The sequence below is a fragment of the Eurytemora carolleeae genome, unplaced genomic scaffold, assembly GCF_000591075.1.
Source record: "Eurytemora carolleeae unplaced genomic scaffold, Eaff_2.0 scaffold909, whole genome shotgun sequence".
NCBI classification, from domain to species: Eukaryota; Metazoa; Arthropoda; class Copepoda; order Calanoida; family Temoridae; genus Eurytemora; species Eurytemora carolleeae.
In genome coordinates, this window is record NW_019396797.1 from 48,396 (window position 1) to 67,567 (window position 19,172).

The 19,172-nt window shown below is 32.0% G+C and overlaps 1 protein-coding gene across 11 annotated transcripts in view; it reads left to right on the forward strand.

Moving 5' to 3' along the window:
- The window catches only part of LOC111708785 (protein unc-13 homolog B), a 107,804-nt gene that overhangs the window by 37,784 nt on the left and 50,848 nt on the right, over positions 1 to 19,172 (forward strand). For 10 of the 11 annotated variants that reach the window (XM_023482268.1, XM_023482269.1, XM_023482271.1 and 7 more), the window contains 6 exons: positions 4,700 to 4,743; positions 6,207 to 6,226; positions 12,506 to 12,590; positions 14,584 to 14,668; positions 15,890 to 15,946; positions 17,106 to 19,079. In XM_023482268.1, coding sequence (XP_023338036.1) covers positions 4,700 to 4,743; positions 6,207 to 6,226; positions 12,506 to 12,590; positions 14,584 to 14,668; positions 15,890 to 15,946; positions 17,106 to 19,079 — 2,265 coding nt within the window. Of the gene's footprint in view, positions 1 to 453; positions 468 to 4,699; positions 4,744 to 6,206; positions 6,227 to 12,505; positions 12,591 to 14,583; positions 14,669 to 15,889; positions 15,947 to 17,105; positions 19,080 to 19,172 lie in introns of those variants that run through there. The other variant, XM_023482274.1, reaches the window with a different exon arrangement.

Consider the following 19,172-nt stretch of genomic DNA (forward strand, 5'->3'; position numbering starts at 1 on the left):
ATGAGAATTCAGTTACGTCTGAAGATATGTAAAGTTATAAATAATTTTATTTGTGTACATTGTACATGAAAGAGGAAAGAATTGGGAGAATGAATTTAGAAAGGAAGAAATTGAGGAGAATATATGAAAATGAAAGGCAAAACGAGAATGGGAAAATAAAAAAGGAGGGGGAAAATGAAAGAATAGAATAGAGAAGAGGGGGGAAGAATAGAAAGGAAGATAGGACAGGAGGACGGTAGAAAATAGAAAAGAAAAGAAAAAGTTCGACAGTACATTAATTGTAAGATGAGAAAATGAAAATGATTCTGATAAAGATTTAGAAAATAAAAATAATGATGCGACCTTTTTATAGAAGAGGGTGAGGATGGGGCAGGGGGGGGGTGTCTTCATTACCAAAATAGAGGAAATTGATTTGATAATTATTGTTTGATCAGGACCCGTTGCGAGAATAAAGGATAAAAACCAGGGTAAAATATATTCTTCTTGTGTTTCTCATTTTTATTTTATTTTTGGAACACAGAACACAATAATGATGACTACAGTTAATATCCTCTAGAGGAAATCTGATCTTGACAGGAATGTTTAGAACTTGGTTGTATTTTTTAAACCAATTTTTACAATACAGGTTTCTACAATAATGTTAAATCCAGTTTTAGTATAAACTGTTATTGCAAATTATTTTTTCAAAACTTCATATATAGTGTACTCACCACCTTGTTATCTAACTAAAAAGTAATGCTTTGGAAATTTTTCACAATTGAATTTCACATTATTTTGATTCTGAAAAAACCTTTCAACGGTCTCAAGAAATGTTGCAGTGGCTAAAAATGGATTCAAATATGAATGAATTATGATTGGTATTCTTTGCACTTTCTTATTTTCCTTCAATTACATGCATTCATACGTGCTGATATATTCTCAGTGCACATTTTCATATAATGGTTTCTTCTCCCCCCTTTAATACATTCTCCCCACCCCCTCCCACCCTGCCCAGCCCCCTCTCCTTCTAGTGCTAAGTTCCTTGTTCCCTGCTTCTTAATTTACTCTTTCTGCATACAGATTATTTATATTTTTATAAATTTATAGAAAATGAAAATTAAAATAAGTATTTTAACATCATATACTTTGCAATAAAAATGTATTGCACACTCCTGTATGCCGAGTTCATTAGCGCCTGATCCAATCAGAGTTCAGTCATGTGATTGTTTTCTATTATGAACCAATAGAAACAATATGACATCAACATCTATCTTTCTATCTATCTCATTATCCAATCAGAGTTATGAATCAGTAAATGAAAATATTTACTTCTACTAAAACTATAGTGTGCAAAGACAACATACGACAGTAATTAAGTCTTTGTCACAAACGCTGATTTTCTAATCTTGATATCTTTGCAACCAAATTGGCGTAGATCTTAGATATTTCAAACTATGATTTATGTTAGATATAATAATCTAATTTATTTAGTTGTGATACGCCAGCACGTTGCTATTTTATTCAAAAACGTAAAGACTTGCAGTTGCAACTAGTTTTTGTATTAAATGATTTTTAAAATATTTATTAGAATTTTTTGTTACAGGTTCAACTCCATTATTTAGTTCTGTATTCCAACTACTAGAATTATAAATATATAAATTATTTATCAAACCAAACCTATTTAGATCTATGTTTTAAATCTGCGTAGCTACTTTTTTATCATTCATCTTTGGTCCTGAATCAATTTTTTATGACTTAAAATGAGACATAAATAGATTTTCAATTATTTCAAAAATTTTAAATTTTGTTCCCCCGTTAAACTTTTATGCTATGCAGGTTGTGCATATACAATATACATAATCTAAATTATAATATTAAAAACAAGAGTTATAAAAAATAAAATAGAAAATGAAGTCTGAAGCCCTGGTTGTAAAACATTAAGTGGTAACCAGACTTCTCGTGGGTTTATTCTTTATTTTCTTTTAGAAATGTCACGTCAGAAAGGAAGTTATAATTTACTCACGCATTTTTTAGAATGTACAGAGATGAAAACTTTTGAATGTGATATCCTTAATCCTGATCGGATAATTAATCTGGAGATTAAAAATGAGAAGAGAACAAGCAATATTTAATCTGGAGATTAAGAAAAAGAGTGGATTAAGCATTAATCCCGATATCCACCATTCTAAAGTTTTCAGCTCAGGACAAATTTTTAAAAATAATTAACGTACATAATGTTTTGTGACATTAAATAGAAAAAAAACGATCTTTATTTCACTGTTTTCTGGCCAACATCGCATGATTTAAAAAGCTGATTAATTCATTAGATTTAATATACTTTAATTTCGACCTCTGAAGACCTAATCCGAAAAAAGCTAAAAAATAGTCCTTGCATATACAGTATACGTACATTGTAAACTGTTACTTATATACTGTACCTAGTTTTAGAACAAATTTAGTTTTTTAATTTGACAAAAGAATTGAGTGTTTGCCACAAAGTCTGATTTTCTAATCCCTATATCTTTGCAATGTTGTATACCGTAGATATTTCTAACAATGAATTCTGATACCTCAAGTATTCTAAGATTGCAAGGATATAGGTAATATAAAATTCGAGTTTGTGGCAACGACTCAATTCCTTTGAAAAGGAAAGTCTATTTCATCAATTTTGGGGTTTGTTTAAGATAAACGAGAATTGAAAAAAAAGTTGTTGGTTGAGTTCTTCCAAATATAGCATTCGATTGGGATTACACTGACTCCAGTTTATTTTAAATATGACTATACCAATACCATGTTCCTGCAGTCCGACAGTGACAGATGAAATTGAATTCCAAAATCAAAATTTAAACAGTTTTACATTTTTGTTATCAAATTTTTCAAAATAGATTTCACAAATTCTGTATTTATTGATGCACAATCTCACCATATAGCAGCGCTAAAATTTAAATTTGAAGTAACTACAGGCCCATTCTTTTATTTTTACTTTTATTTTTTTCTTTAATTTAAAAACAATCGAAATTTCTTTAATTCTGACCATCCATAAATATTTCTTGGGATCATGTGAGTTGCCTGAAAAGTTTTGGGCTCGATCGGTTCAGCCGTTTTGACGTTTTAACAAACAAAAAAACAGACAAGCAAAGTATACATATATAGAAGAGGATGACCCCCCCCCCGGGTCACTCTGTTCACCACTTTGATGTTTTATTTATTAAAATGTTGACAATCATTATTCTTCTCAATTCAAAATGTCATTTACTGCTGAAATAATTTATCTTTCTATAAAAAGGTTTAGAGCTTTTTGTAGTATTTTTTATAGTTTCAATGAATATGAATAGTTGAAATATTTAGTTTTGTTATATTATTATCTTTAATTAGAAAAATGGTTGACAAGACACTATTCTATTAAATATGCAGTTTTTAGACTTTGTAGGAGGGGTCCGTTGGGGTCAGTTGAAAGATGCACAAAGCGGGGAGTAATGAAATTGTAAACAACGCCCCCCCCCCACCCTCTTGAACCCAATTTTTGGGCATTAGCTTACTTGTTTGTTAAATTTAGTGGTATTTTGACGGGCCTTAGACATCTAGTTTTTTATTATTCAGAAGACCGGGGGTTTAAACTTAAAATAAGACCTGATAAAGTTTGTTTGGGTTTCTAGTTTGCTTCAATCAAACTATATATTCCTGGAAAAGGATATAAAATAAAAAAATGGAAAAAAATAAGAGAAATTAATAAGGTTCTTCCATAAAAAAAGTTGTTTCATCACTTGAAAATAATACCCAAAGAAAAATGAATTCATATTTTGAACCTGATTTATACTTGAACATATTTTGATTTAAATTATTGAAGATTTTACAAGAAAACCTCCTGATTTTCAAAATGGGGGGAAGGATAAGAGTTAGGGTTACAAAACAATAAATCACAACTTCAAAATATCAAAAAGTAATAAAACAATAAAGTTTTTTATCAAGTATTTTATTGTTGTAATTCCAACATTTTTAAAGTATTTACATAAATTATAGAAATATTTCAGTTTTCGAGGGAGATTTTTTTATTCAAGAAAAACTGAAATCAATCGAATTAAACATCAAATAATCATTTCAAGCTTCATTTAAAAGGAATTGAGACCTTGCCACAAACTCAAATTTTCTAACCCCTATATTGAAGCAACCTGATGATCTTGTGTTGGAAAGATATAGTAATTACAAATCTGAATTTCTGGTAAGAACTCAGTTCCTTTGTAATTCAAAAATAAAAGAGCAAATACTAGAGTTTTCATATTGAAAAGCAAACTTTTTGGGACATTTTGCATAAAATTTAATTTTATATTTTATACTTTTCTTTTGCGTTACTAACCAATAACTATTTTTTAAATTCTTATATACTTGCAACAACAGTTGATGTCGTAGACCTTTGAGCTTTGATTTTCGCTGGATCATAGTCAAAGTTTGAAATATCAAAGGTTTACATCAATAGGTTGCAAAGGTATAGGGATTAAAAATTAATTCCGCTATATATAGGAAAATTCTTTAATTAGGCTTTTAAAGTTTATTTTTCGATCTTTGATTTCCAATTTCATTAATCATTGATTAAATTAGACTTATCTTTGATTAAGCTTTAACTTTATTTATTAAACTTTATCCATTGGATTTTTTAATTTCATAGCTTATAAGCATGACAAGCAAAAGTTTAATTTTTCGATTTTTAATTTTTCTTTTTTAGGATTCTCAATTCCTGGATACCGAGCAGTACCCTGCAGCCTCAAGGTACATATAGTTTTTTATCATTAAACGACACCAAGTTCTTTTCTTGCAAAATAGGCACTTAATTTCTCATTTTTTATTTCTACGTTTAATATTTGAACCTACTTTTAAAATCATTTCTAGAAGAAAAGTAAAAAATTTGAAAGAATGTATTTATTATATATATTATTATGTTTGAGATTCCTTGGAGTTTTGTTTTCATATTTATATTGTCTTATTTTAATATAATGTGAAAAACGAAAAATTTAAAAAGAAAAGCGTTTAAAAGTTTTCTGGGAAACTTAGTTCTATAAATTGTCGAATTTAATAAAATCCTGAGTTTAATTTCAACCTTAAGAAATTATATCCAAACCTTGTAATTGTATCCAAACCGAGAAAGCTATATCCGAATCTAAGAAATTGTATCCGAACCTAAGAAATTGTATCCGAACCTAAGAAATTGTATCCGAATCATGAAAGTGTATCCGAACCTAAGAGATTGTATCCGAACCTAAGAACTTGTATCCGAACCATGAAATTGTATCCGAACCTAAGAACTTGTATCCGAACCTAAGAACTTGTATCCGAACCATGAAATTGTGTCCGAACCTAAAAACTTGTATCCGAACCTAAGAACTTGTATCCGAATCATGAAAGTGTATTCGAACCATGAAATTGTAGCCAAACCTAAGAACTTGTATCCGAACCTAAGAACTTGTATCCGAACCATGAAATTGTATCCGAACCTAAGAACTTGTATCCGAACCTAAGAACTTGTATTCGAACCATAAAATTGTATCCGAACCTAAGAACTTGTATCCGAATCATGAAAGTGTATTCGAACCATGAAATTGTATCCAAACCTAAAAACTTGTATCCGGACTGTTAAAGCTGTATCTAAAACAAAAATGATGTATTCGCAAAGTATAGAAAGTTAGAAAAGTGCAAAAATTAAAAAAGAACACAATATCTAAAAGCCTATTTTTTTTGGCTCTATCTACGCCAACCGAAGCTTCTGAATTAAATTATTGGTATCCCNCCCCCCCTTTACACGATATCCACTGGCACCTATTGTAGATTGTCTTTGTGTTTCCAAACATTTGATTAGACTTCTATATTTTCAAATTGGTAAACAAATCCTTCAATGTTTTTCAAATATTTTCATGGTTATAGTTTTTCTGATCTATTTCATGAAAAAAAACGATATTTTCAATAAAAAATGAGTAAAAATTGAGCCGAAAAATTAAAACTTATATTATTGAATAATTTCAAATTATATTATCCTTTTGTCTTTGCAACCTGCTGGTGTAAACGTTTGATATTTCCAACTTATATTATTGGATCTATCAACAGAATTCATAGTTTGAAATAACTAAGGTTGAATTTCTTAAATAACCTTGATTCCCCTCCTCCCCCTTGTTTAATTAATGTCTAGCTTTTTAATTATTCATGATAAAACTAAATTAATATAATTATTTTTGTTTTAGGTTTAACGTTGGCACCTACGGTAAGTCTATAATTTTGTTTTAATTTCAACAAAAACGGGCTTTTGTAACAAATATGAAAATTTTGTAAATTATAATTTTCTTTTTTGCCATGATTAATCCATCACTTTGCTATACTACCAAAAATTTGGGATTTCAACTGAATTGATTAACAATAATTTTATAGCTCAAAGACAAAAATGTTTCAAATACTTGTTCAATCCACCAACAACTCTTTTTTGTAAAGCTACAAACGTTATGGTTTTTTTTAACCATAGAGCACAGTTGAGACTCTTACGCTGAGTATCCTCCCTTTACCTTATACACCCTCACCTCCTCCTTACCATTTTCCTGATTTATCATCATTTTTGTGTTTAAAATGTACAATGAACATTGTTTTTATCTGCAATTCTCATTCGTTTAAAGTGGGCCAACCAATTAAAACAACCTACTCTGGTTAGGCGGGTCCAAACTACATAGTAAATTGTGATTTTTTTATTTGTATTATCTCGTGCTTTGTAGTTGAATAAAAATATGAATATGAAATGTAGCCAAGCAGCGAGGAAAGGGTGGGGAGTTATACTACAAAATGTTTTCCCGTTACTCTATATTATATATATATGTAGTTAATTATAAAGGAACTTTCTTTTATTGCATAAATGCACTACTATTGTAATTATATAAGTATCATACTATACTAAGTAACTATCCATTTCAAGTATTCAATAACACTGAGATACATTTAAAATTCAGTGATTGTGATGGACCAAACCTCTGTAGAGTAAAAAAGTAGATGTTAGTTCCACATTTATTGAAAATATATTTCGGTCTGGGTTGACCCTCGTCAGTTCTAATGATATAATAACCATCAAATCGATAAAAAAATAAAAAAAATGTAAAAATCACAAGAAGATAAACAAACAAAAAATGATGTAATTCATAAACGTTGTGTGCAATTATATATTATAGATCCAATAATTAAACTTCCCCAGGTTGTTTTTATATAATATGTGATAGTAAACCCTAAAGCTTTGTCAATATTGGTGTTTTACTTACATAATAAAAACTTGGAAATAACAATAAAAGTTACAAAATGAATACTTACACATAAAGTAAAAAACTCTTCACTCTCCAAAACGTTGCATAATAATCATTACCCAAATGAAGACAACATTCTTGAAAACAATATATTGGTTGTTTAGACAGTTTTTAAAGATAAATTGAAATTATAATAAAAATTTTGTACACATTCTGTAATGTTGAAAGCACAAAAAAGGCAGAACACATTTTGGAAATTCCAGGACTTCTATAGATTAAGGGAAATGAGTCTATTTACACTGCACATTTGTTGTGCCTTATGGTTATTTGACTATTTAAAGTCATAATTTGAGTTTACAATTTGACTTCTTATTCCTGAGTTTTCTGGTTATCATGAACAATAACTATACTGTCTAGAATTTAGAATTAAATTTCGTTCTGTGAAATTACCCCAGATAGTTTCCTGAACTGTTGACTCCAATTCTTCCTAGTTGATGGATCTAAGACAGTTTGGATTAAGCTTTTGTTCAAACCTGTATTTGGAGTTAGGGCGGAGCTTAAATAAGGTGTATTTAAGTTTAGAAAGAGAACCTTTGGTGTGGAGACAAACTTTGACTATTTGTTCTAAAAATAAATCTTGATAAGGGAGGTTTTAATTTGGAGCTTGATAGGATATTGAACCTAGTGCTACTGAGGTATCAAGATTGGTACGTTTGGAACCTGGAGATATTGAGATATCAAGCTTGACAAGGTTCTAGAACCTGGATCAATGAGATATCAAGTTTGAAAAGGTTTAAGAACCTGGAGCTATTGAGATATCTAGCTTGACAATGTTCTAGAACTTGGATCAATGAGATATCAAGTTTGAAAAGGTTTAAGAACCTGGAGCTATTGAGATATCTAGCTTGACAATGTTCTAGAACCTGGATCAATGAGATATCAAGTTTGAAAAGGTTTAAGAACCTGGAGATATTGAGATATCTAGCTTCACAAGGTTTTAGAACCTGGAGCTATTAAGATATCTAGTTTGACAAGGTTTTAGAACCTGGAGCTGGATCAATGAGATATCAAGTTTGAAAAGGTTTAAGAACCTGGAGCAATTGAGATATCTAGCTTCACAAGGTTTTAGAACCTGGAGCTATTAAGATATCTAGTTTGACAAGGTTTTAGAACCTGGAGCTATTGAGATATCTAGCTTGACAAAGTTTTAGAACCTGGAGCTATTGAGATATCAAGCTTGACAAAGTTTTAGAACCTGCAGCTATTGAGATATCTAGCTTGACAAGGTAATAGAACCTGGATCTATTGAGATATCAAGCTTGACAAGGTTTTAGAACCTGGAGCTATTGAGATAACTAGCTTGACAAAGTTTTAGAACCTGGAGCTATTGAGATATCTAGCTTGACAAGGTTTTATAATCTGGAGCTATTGAGATATCTAGCTTGACAAGGTTTTAGAACCTGGAGCTATTGAGATATCTAGCTTGACAAGGTTTTAGAACCTGGAGCTATTGAGATAACTAGCTTAATAAAGTTTTAGAACCTGGAGCTATTGAGATATCTAGCTTGACAAAGTTTTAGAACCTGGAGCTATTGAGATATCTAGCTTGACAAGGTTTTAGAACCTGGAGCTATTAAGATATCAAGTTTGTCAAGGTTTTAGAACCTGGAGCTATTGGAATTGAAATTGTATAGTTTTCACTAGAATAAACAAGTAAAAAACTCCTCTGGAAAAGAACAAAGTTCTTAGTTTTGTTAATTAAGTAATTGCTTGGCTCTCGAAGTTAGAAGGGAATTAAGTTGTTGTCAAATTTGGTACAGTTTAGTTTTGTTTATTTATGTTTACCTAGCTAGTACTTCAAGTTGAGATAAAGTTTAAGTCACGAATTGTTGACTCGGAAAAGGTTTACGTTGCGGGTTTCCATATATCTAGTATCTAGAATTAGGACTAAGCTAGAGACACGTATGAATAGAAGGCAAGTTTGAGATGCATGGTTTCTATGTATTTCCAGTATCCAGAGTTAGGAAGGAGAGACAAGTTTGAATCGGAGACAAGTTTGAGATTGTTTCTGTATATTTTTCCAGTATCCGTTGTTGTTAGGACCGGTGACAGGTTTGAGATAGTTGCTGTGTATTTCCAGTATCTGGAGTTAGGACGGAGAGACAATTGTATGAATCGGAGACTAGATTTGAGACAGGTTTGAGCAAGGGTGTAATGCAAGGAAAGTTAATTGCGGTCGTGTATATTCTGCGTACATATTGAAACCAGTTCTCTCTGGGCGGTATTTGTAGACAAGAATAAATGCATCAGTGTTCGTTTAGTATCCAAGGAGGTTAATAGCATTAAATTTTGATAATTTTGATAATTCACATAATAGTTTCCTATGACCAGAATATTTCATTGATTTTTTTATGTGAAAGATAGATCCCATGTCAGGCTTTGACATCCATCTTGTGTTTACATTACCGCCCAGAGACAGTACACTGCAGTATAAAAGATGTGTACACTTCTGAAATAACTTTCCTAGCATTACATCCTTGGGTTTGAGCAAGGTTTGAGATGGTTTCTTCATATTTCCAGGATCCGGAGTTAGGGCTGAGAGGAGATTTTATGGAACGAAGAAAGGATTGAATTAGAACCGAATACAAAAGATTTTACCATTTTCCAAGCGTTAGTAATTATATCTTACCATCGTATTTTCATTCTTAACACATAACGCAGCAAAAAATGTGCATCAGAATTCGATATCAGCGTATACCCTATAGGCCTAATTTCAAGTATACATTTGTAGAGTGACTAGTTTAATTCACAACAGTACAACCTTTAAACATTTGACTGATCAAGGATGACTGACTTATCCTTTTTTATCTACAGAAAAGCTTGTAATTGTTGATAACATTTTTTGCAAGCTGTTTTATATTTCAGAAATATTGATATTTACTCTCTAGAAGTCACAAGGAATAAATATTTACATTCCAGTTTTTGAAACCGTGCTAAATATAGAATATTCTGGATTTTCGAGGAATATCTGGAGTGTTGATTAAAAAATGTTTTTTTTTGCTAAAGATGATCTGAAACAGTTTATACTCTAATACTTGTTAGGATCTGCTTTTAAGATGAAGCTTAATTTATGATTTTGTTTCGCATTTCATTTTCAGATGTCATTTAGTGCTTTCTTTCATGAATACTATGAAGTGATATTTAAGGCGCGCAATTTTTTAAATTTGAGAGAAATCCGAGCAAAACGAGAAACAAAGGTGGCAATGATTGTTTCTAGACACGAAAGATTCCTAAAAACTAAATTAGAAAAACCCTCAATATTTGACATCTCTGGCCCTCGGACAGCATATTATTTTCCTTACAAGATAATAGTTTTCGATTAAAAACAATAAAATGTTTTCTCCGAACTGTTCTGCAGGCTAAATCTAAAATTCGATGCCGAGGTTCTAATCCCACAGGACGTATTCTGACTGTAGAGATAAATAGAATAGATGATTTCTAGGCATATCTTTATAAGTCAAACCACAATTTAAAAAAAGTACACTAAAATTAGGACCCTGTTATTTCTAAAAAGCCAGAATCTTGAGAAATATGTGTCTAAATTTTGTAATTAAAACTATCTGCAAGAAAAAAGGGCTATATAATCCATTTATACACATTCCATGGAAAGGCACCAAACCACTAAATTACAAACAAACCAAACCACTAAAAACAAAAACTTAGGGTTCTTTAATTGTTCAAAAATATATTGCAATCATTCTTAAATGAAAAAATCCAAAACCCCAATATTTTCTCAATGACCCAAATTAACACTAGATTTTCTTTTTATTATAGATTTTTATGAAAAAGTCCAAAAGTCCAATATTTCTTAAAGACACAGATTAACACTACATTTTCTTTGAAAAAAAAATTTATTAGAAAAAAGACATCTTAAATATTCAAAAAAATTCTCTGAACTTACATTCCATGAAAAAGTCCATTTGGCGCATTTGCTCTTTTATTTTGGCGCAATTTCCGTATATTCAGCCTGGGTCAGTTCTAACATAAATTGTGTATTCTGTAAACCAGTCTCGGAACCTTATATTAGAAAGTTTTGATCTTCTCGCGTCTGATTAATGTCTAACTTATATTTTTACATGGATATATATCATACTCATTCGAAACTTATTAAATATATTTTTACATGGATAGATATCATACTCATTCGAAACTTATTTTTTACATGGATATATATCATACTCATTCGAAACTTATTAAAAATATTTTGACATCGATATATACCATACTCATTCGAAACTTATTAAATATATTTTTACATGGATATATATCATTCTCATTCGAAAATTATTAAATATATTTTTACATGGATATATATCATACTTATTCGAAACTTAATTAATATATTTTGACATCGATATATACCATACTCATTCGAAACTTATTAAATATATTTTTACATGGATATATATCATACTCATTCGAAACTTAATAAATATATTTTGACATCGATATATACCACACTCATAGAAACTTATCAAATATATTTTCAGCTTTCTTATTATTTTTAAACTCTCACAATTTCCTGTAGAGTGTAAATGTACAGAAAAATGACCGAAATACTTCTTAAAATTATGAATATTCAGGATAGCTAGATGATATATTCCTTCTTCTATCTTCTATATAAAAAAGCGCTTCGCTCATATCTATCTATATATATATTTATATATTTGTGTGTATGTTAGCTATTGCTGGCCAAACGGGTGGACCGAATTTTTTTTCATCCAAAAATCGATTTTTTCTTTAAATTCAAATTTACTTTTCAAGAGTTTCTAAAATTCTACTGGCAACGCCGGGCACTTCAGTTTGTAATTTATTATTCTTGTACAATGTACATTCTTCACTGCTTACAAAAAAAAGTTTTGAAGTCATTAAACACCCATCTTTTGTGGGTAACCCAAGTATAAGATTTATGCAGCACAGGTATACATATTACTAATGCCGCGCAGGTATACATATTATTAATGCCGCGCAGATATACATATTATTAATGCCGCGCAGGTATATCATAAATGCTGTGCAGATATATAATGCATAGCGCGCAAGTATATCATTAATGTCACACAGGCAAATTAAATGGCGCGCAGGTATATCATTAATGTCACACAGGCAAATTAAATGGCGTGCAGGTAGGTATATCATAAATGCCGCGTAGGTATATTATAAATGCCTTGCACAAGTGTATATCATAAATGTTCATGTTGCAGGTCCAGGAGGGGAAGGTCTCCTTCCTCCTGGTGAAGACGACATCACGGATCAGTATTATGCAGACCAGTATGACCAGTATTATAGGTATGGCAGATTATACAGATATTGTCCATTAATTATTTTTTTTCTATTTCTATTGTCTATTTTTGTCGTCCGTGCATGTCTTTCTATTGTCTATGTCAGTTGTCCATGTCTGTAGTCAATTGTCTATGTCTAATGTTCATGTCTGTCTATTGTCTCTGTCAGTTGTCCATATCGGTCTCTTGTCTATGTCCGTTTTCCATGTCTGTCTTTTGTCTATGTCTGTTGTCCATGTCTGTCTATTGTCTGTCTTTTGTCTATGGCTGTTGTCCACGTCTTTCCATTGTTTATGTCGGTTGTCCATGTCTGTCTATTGTCTATGTATGTTGTCCATGTCTGTCTATTGTCTATAGATGAGATGACCAGTACTATGCATTGTTTATATATGGATGGGATGACAATCATTATATATTGTTAAGATATGGATGGGATGACAAGTTCTTTGAATTGTTTAGATATGGATGGGATGACAATCACTATGTATTGTTTATATATAGATGGGATGACAAGTACTATGAATTGTTTAGATATGGAAGGAATGACCAGTACTATGAATTGTTTAGATATGGAAGGGATGACCAGTACTTTGAATTGTTTAGATATGGATGGGATGACAAGTCTATAAATTGTTTAGATATGGAAGGGATGACAAGTACTGTGAATTTTTTAGATATGGAAGAGATGACAAGTCTATGAATTGTTTAGATATGGAAGGGATGGCCAGTACTATGCATGGTTTTGATATGGATGGGATGACAAGTCCTATGAATTGTTTAGATATGGATGAGATGACAAGTCTATGAATTTTTTAGATATGGAAGGGATGGCCAGTACTATGAATTGTTTATATATGGATGGGATGAACAGTACTATGCATTGTTTAGATATGGATGGGATGACAAGTTCTTTGAATTGTTTAGATATGGATGGGATGACAAGTCTATGAATTGTTTAGATATGGAAGGGATGGCCAGTACTATGAATTGTTTATATATGGATGGGATAAACAGTACTATGCATTGTTTATATATGGAAGGGATGACCAGTACTATAAATTGTTAAGATATGGAAGGGATGACGAGTACTGTGAATTGTTTATATATGGATGGGATGGCCAGTACTATGAAGTGTTATGATATGGATGGGATGAACAGTACTATGAATTGTTTAGATATGGATGGGATGAACAGTACTATGAATTGTTTATATATGGATGGGATGGCCAGTACTATGAATTGTTTATATATGGATGGGATGAACAGTACTATGAATTGTTTATATTTGGATGGGATGGCCAGTACTATGAATTTTTATATATGGATGGGATGAACAGTACTATGAATTTTTATATATGGATGGGATGAAAAGTACTATGAATTGTTTATATATGGATGGGATGGCCACTACTACGAATTGTTTAGATATTGATGGGATGACAAGTACTATGAATTGTTTAGAAATGGATGGGATGACGAGTACTATGAATTGTTTAGATATGGATGGGATGACAAGTCTATGAATTGTTTAGATATGGAAGGGATGACCAGTACTATGAATTGTTTAGATATGGATGGGATGACAAGTAATATGTATTGTTTAGATATGGATGGGATGGCAAGTACTATGAATTGTTTAGATATGGATGGGATGATATGTACTATGAATTGTTTAGATATGGAAGGGATGACCAGTACAATGAATTGTTTAGACATGGATGGGATGACAAGTTCTTTGAATTGTTTAGATATGGATGGGATGACAAGTACTATGAATTGTTTAGATATGGATGGGATGACAAGTAATATGTATTGTTTAGATATGGATGGAATGACCAGTACAATGTGTTGTTTATATATGGATGGGATGACAAGTACTATGTGTTGTTTAGATATGGATGGAATGATCAGTACTATGAATTGTTTATATATGGATGGTATGACAAGTACAATGTATTGTTTAGATTTGGATGGGATGACAAGTACTTTGAATTGTTTAGATATGGATGGGATGACCAGTACTATGAATACGATGATACTGGACATGAAGGATGGATCCAAGATGAATATGGAGAATGGCACCAGGGATACATTCATCATTTATTCATCCAAATATTAATTTAAACATTTATTCATAAATTCATCCTTATACTCAACCTTAACCATTAATTCATTAATTCATTCTTCCTATTTTTATTTGTCTATTCATTTATTAATTTACTTATAAATTTACTATTAATCCCTTTAAATTTTTACTTTTTATTTCTACTTTCCTGATTTTTTTCAATTAAAGATTTTATTTTCTTCAAATTGGTTTTATTCTTGAATAATTTACAATTATACTTTCTCAAATTTATTGAAAGTTGGAAAACATTTTACGGATTTTATCTTGGAAAATTTGCGAAATTTTTAGAGCTGGTAACTTTTTAAGTTTAAATCAGTTCAACTCTGTAATCTATATAAGGTTCAAGATTTAAAGTAGGAAAGGTACGGGAAATTTTTCATGTAGAGATATTATTAAAAGAATCAGATTTCGGAATTTATCTAATTTTTTGAAGTAAATCCAGTAAAAGATAATTATAAAAGATTAGACATTTACATATTCTTCATTTTAATTAAAGAAAATGTGAAGGAAAGACTTGTTTTTAGAATTTTTCAAAAATAATGGGGCAACCATTTTTCAGTATTTTAAACTTAATTTCATCTTATACAATTTTCAAACTTTCTAATGAGGCTTTTATGTAAAAGTATTTGTTCATATACACCTAATGTGTGGAATTTTTAGGCCATTTTTGTTTTCTAATTGCTGTAAAAAAGCGAAAGTAGCTTTCAAATAATACTATAGAATGAAAACATCTCAACTATTGTTCAGGTTGTGTTAATTAATATTTAACTGTGTTTAATTTATTGTTAGTTGTGTTAATTTAACTTTTCAGAGGGATATCTAATGTTTCAAATAGTTTTAATGAAAGTTAAATTTATAAAATTTTCAATTTAGAACTTTGTTTTCAATATCTTCTGTTCTGACAGTTTAAAGACTTTTACTTTAGAATTTAAACTATTTTCATTTCTGCCTGAAAGTGAGACTGAGTAGTGCTGTGTATAGGGATGGATCGTTTCCACTTTTTGAAAAATGATCGCTTCGTCTTAAAAACGACGAAGAAAAAACGAAAAACGATCTTCTTTTAAAATATAGTTTTTTAAAAACGGTCGTTTTTAAAAAACGATCGTTTTCTCGATCGTTTTTTAAAACGCTAACAACCCTAGCTGTTGTTAAATATGAAGCAATGAATAAATGTATCTTAGGACCCCAACTACGATTTGAACAAATCCGCCTCAAACACTTCAAATAAAGAAAACAAGGTTAGAGAGCTGGACAAATATTTTTATCAAGTCTAAATTCTATTTTGATGTGTTTATCCAACATTCTAAATATAAAGTATGTTCTACCAGAAGATATTTTATTAAAGGGACAGTAAACGTAATTTCCAGTGACCATCCATGCAAAGATGGCAAAAGCCCGATTCACGGTGCCCTTGAAACCTTAATAATGTTGAAGATAATGACGTTTTTTTAAGGATTAAAAGTATTTAATTCTGACAATTTCTTTAAGTCTTCCTGTTGCAGAAATGCGCAAGTAACTTTGTAGTGAACCCATAATTTATGCAAATAAGGAAGACATTTCGAAAAATAATCAATTTTCTTGATATTAGACAAATATTTTTAAGGTACTGTTGTGAATCAGGCATTGAGGGTCACTTGAAATCACGCTTACTTGAAATTACGCTTACAGACCCTTTAATGCTGAATTATTATTGAAGTTTTAAAGTTGATTGAATCTATATCATCAAAGCTTTCATGTGATTCCTTAGTTAGAGTAATGAAGTAATTAAATTATAATTAACATTAAAATTTATTTAAATTAGTATTTGGTTGATTTTCACATTTAAGATCAAATTTGAATTAAAATATGAAATATATCCTAGATCTTCTAAAAGTCTTAAATATCAAATAATATACAAAATTGGGACAGAAAATGTTGGATTTTCATCATTTACAGAGAGTCCCATGAAACATGACAGTTAGTAAATATTAAAAAGTATTTTTGTTCAAATATATTTTAATTTGAAATTAATTTTACTATTATCCATTGTGATATTCTTTATTATTCTCGTTGGTATCAAAGATCTTAACAAATTATGGAAGAAGACATTTCAAACTATTTTTCAAACTGTCATGTTTCATGGGACACCCTGTAGCTAATTGTTGGAAATCAGTCTAAATTGTAACTAATCAAAGGGACTGTTTACGTCATTTTAAGTGACTCTCCCTTATTAGAAAGGTATATTTGATTCACAACTCTTCTTTTTTAAATCTTTTCGACTGTGGGTTTCCCGTATATTATTGATTAGAGAAAAATTAAAAGAGTACCTTTGTGAATTGGGCAAACCCCTTTTTAAATGGATGATCACTTGAAACTAGACAGTCGTTCTTCTAATGACATAATTTTTTATTGTTCCAGGATTCCTTACTGAATAAAATCAACAATGAGAAGGACGAAGCTGGTAATTACTACATCCCATATGGAGCCGGGTACAAGGACGGATACAAATACCCGGAGAAAACTGAGCAAGGACTAACCCCAGCTCCGGATACAAAACTAGTTAAAGAAAGTGATATAGTTAAATCCAGTGATACCAGTCTAAACAATCGGACCAAACCTGTGGACGTGAATCCCGGTCCTAGTTTGGACCCTGAAAACAATGCAAAAGATAATTCTTCCAAGCCCCCAATGGCGACTGTGTCCCGGGCAAAACCTTCCGATTACGATGATGCTTGGTATGAGGAGAGTGATGGACAGTTTTACAATCAGTATGATTGGTACGAGGACGACAATGGAGAATGGCAGTATGATTATAGATTGGAGGAGTACGGTTATGTACAAAATGAGTTGGGAGAGTGGGGACCACCTGATGGGGCTGAACCTCAGCTCCAGCAAGCAAACCAATCAGTGCCTTCACAAGATAGATCAAAACAATCCTCAGCTGCGCCTGGGTACCCGGACACTAGTTTATCTTTGGGATCCAAACCTCAAGAAATCAAACCTGCAGATCAACCAGAATCCAATCTTTTTAAAGGGCTTTCAAGCTTCAGCAGTGGAATCATGGGAGCAGCTAAAGAAGCTGCTTCCTCAGCAGCTCTTGCCGTTGACAGCATCGCTGATGCAGCTGATGCTGCCCTTGAAGCTGCTTCTGAGTCAGTTCCGGATGTAAAAATCGCGCTTCCTCAGCTTCCTCAAATATCTGAGAAAGTACATTCTAAATCCAATGGATTTCTTCCGACCGGCTTCAATGCAACAAATGGTACAACTTCCGACGACTTTTATACTACAGATGGACTTGTTGGTAAGCAGGTTGGATCAGCTAAGAAGGCTCCTCTACCCCCTAAACCGGCGGATTATGATGATTACTGGTATCAAGCAGACGACGGATACTGGTACAACGAGTACGATGACCTCGGATATGAGTTTGCGGCGGAGGATGTCCTCCTCGTGGAACAGGAGAATCATAAGATTGAGGCCAAGCTGGAATCTGAGAAACCGGAAACCGGAAGTCTAACCCAAAGTAAGGTTAAAAAGCAAAGATCAACGGACGGATTCTCCGCTCTTTTCAGTAGCTGTCCAACTCCGGGAGCTAAAGCCGAGGAACCAATACCTGTTGAAGTCAAGCATCAGAGCTCCAAACCTGTTAAACAACCAAGACCGGAGGATTTTGATGATTACTGGTACCAGGAGGATGATGGATCCTGGAGGAATGAATACACAGATCTAGGATATGAGTTCGCTGAGGATGATGATTTCTACTCTGAGGAAGAGTTAAAGAAGGCCGAGGAAAGTCTTTACAAAAATACAGATAAGAAAGCTGAACCTGTCCAACCAGACCTCTTCAAGAAGGTTGAACCCGTTCCATCCGTTCAACCTTTAGTTCAGATTCAGAATCAAACCCCTTTTTCTCAGCCTAAAGAACCTGTGATCAAACATGTTGAAGAAATCAAACCTTTACCACCCCAGACCAAAGCTCAGGATCCCCCTAAACCAGTGGAACCCGTAACCAAACATGAACCTAGTGTAGAACAGTTGCAACAGGTTAAACAGAAACCAGCTAAACCAATGAACGGTAAGGTTTCCTCATTGATAGAGGAGAAACGTGAACCGTCTCCGCGTAAGGAGAGAAAGAAACCGTCAGATTATGAGGATATGTGGTATCAGGACTATGATGGAAACTGGTATAATGAATATGATGATATGGATGAGGATGATATGCCTGAGACTGAATCTATCCGGGATGCAGATCCTGTATCTAGTGCTCATGGTACACCAGGAAAACTTAAGGGTGTCAGCTTCGATCGGGATGATGCTGTCCCAATGCCATTAAGAGAACGAATCAATCAGAATCCCAAGGATAGGTGGCAGTGGGCTTTTACGAAGATTCTCCAGGTAGGACTTTATTCACAACCCTTTGATATAGTTTTTTATAGGTTTACTGGGAACCAGCAATACATCTTTCTTATAATACAATTTCTGAAACCA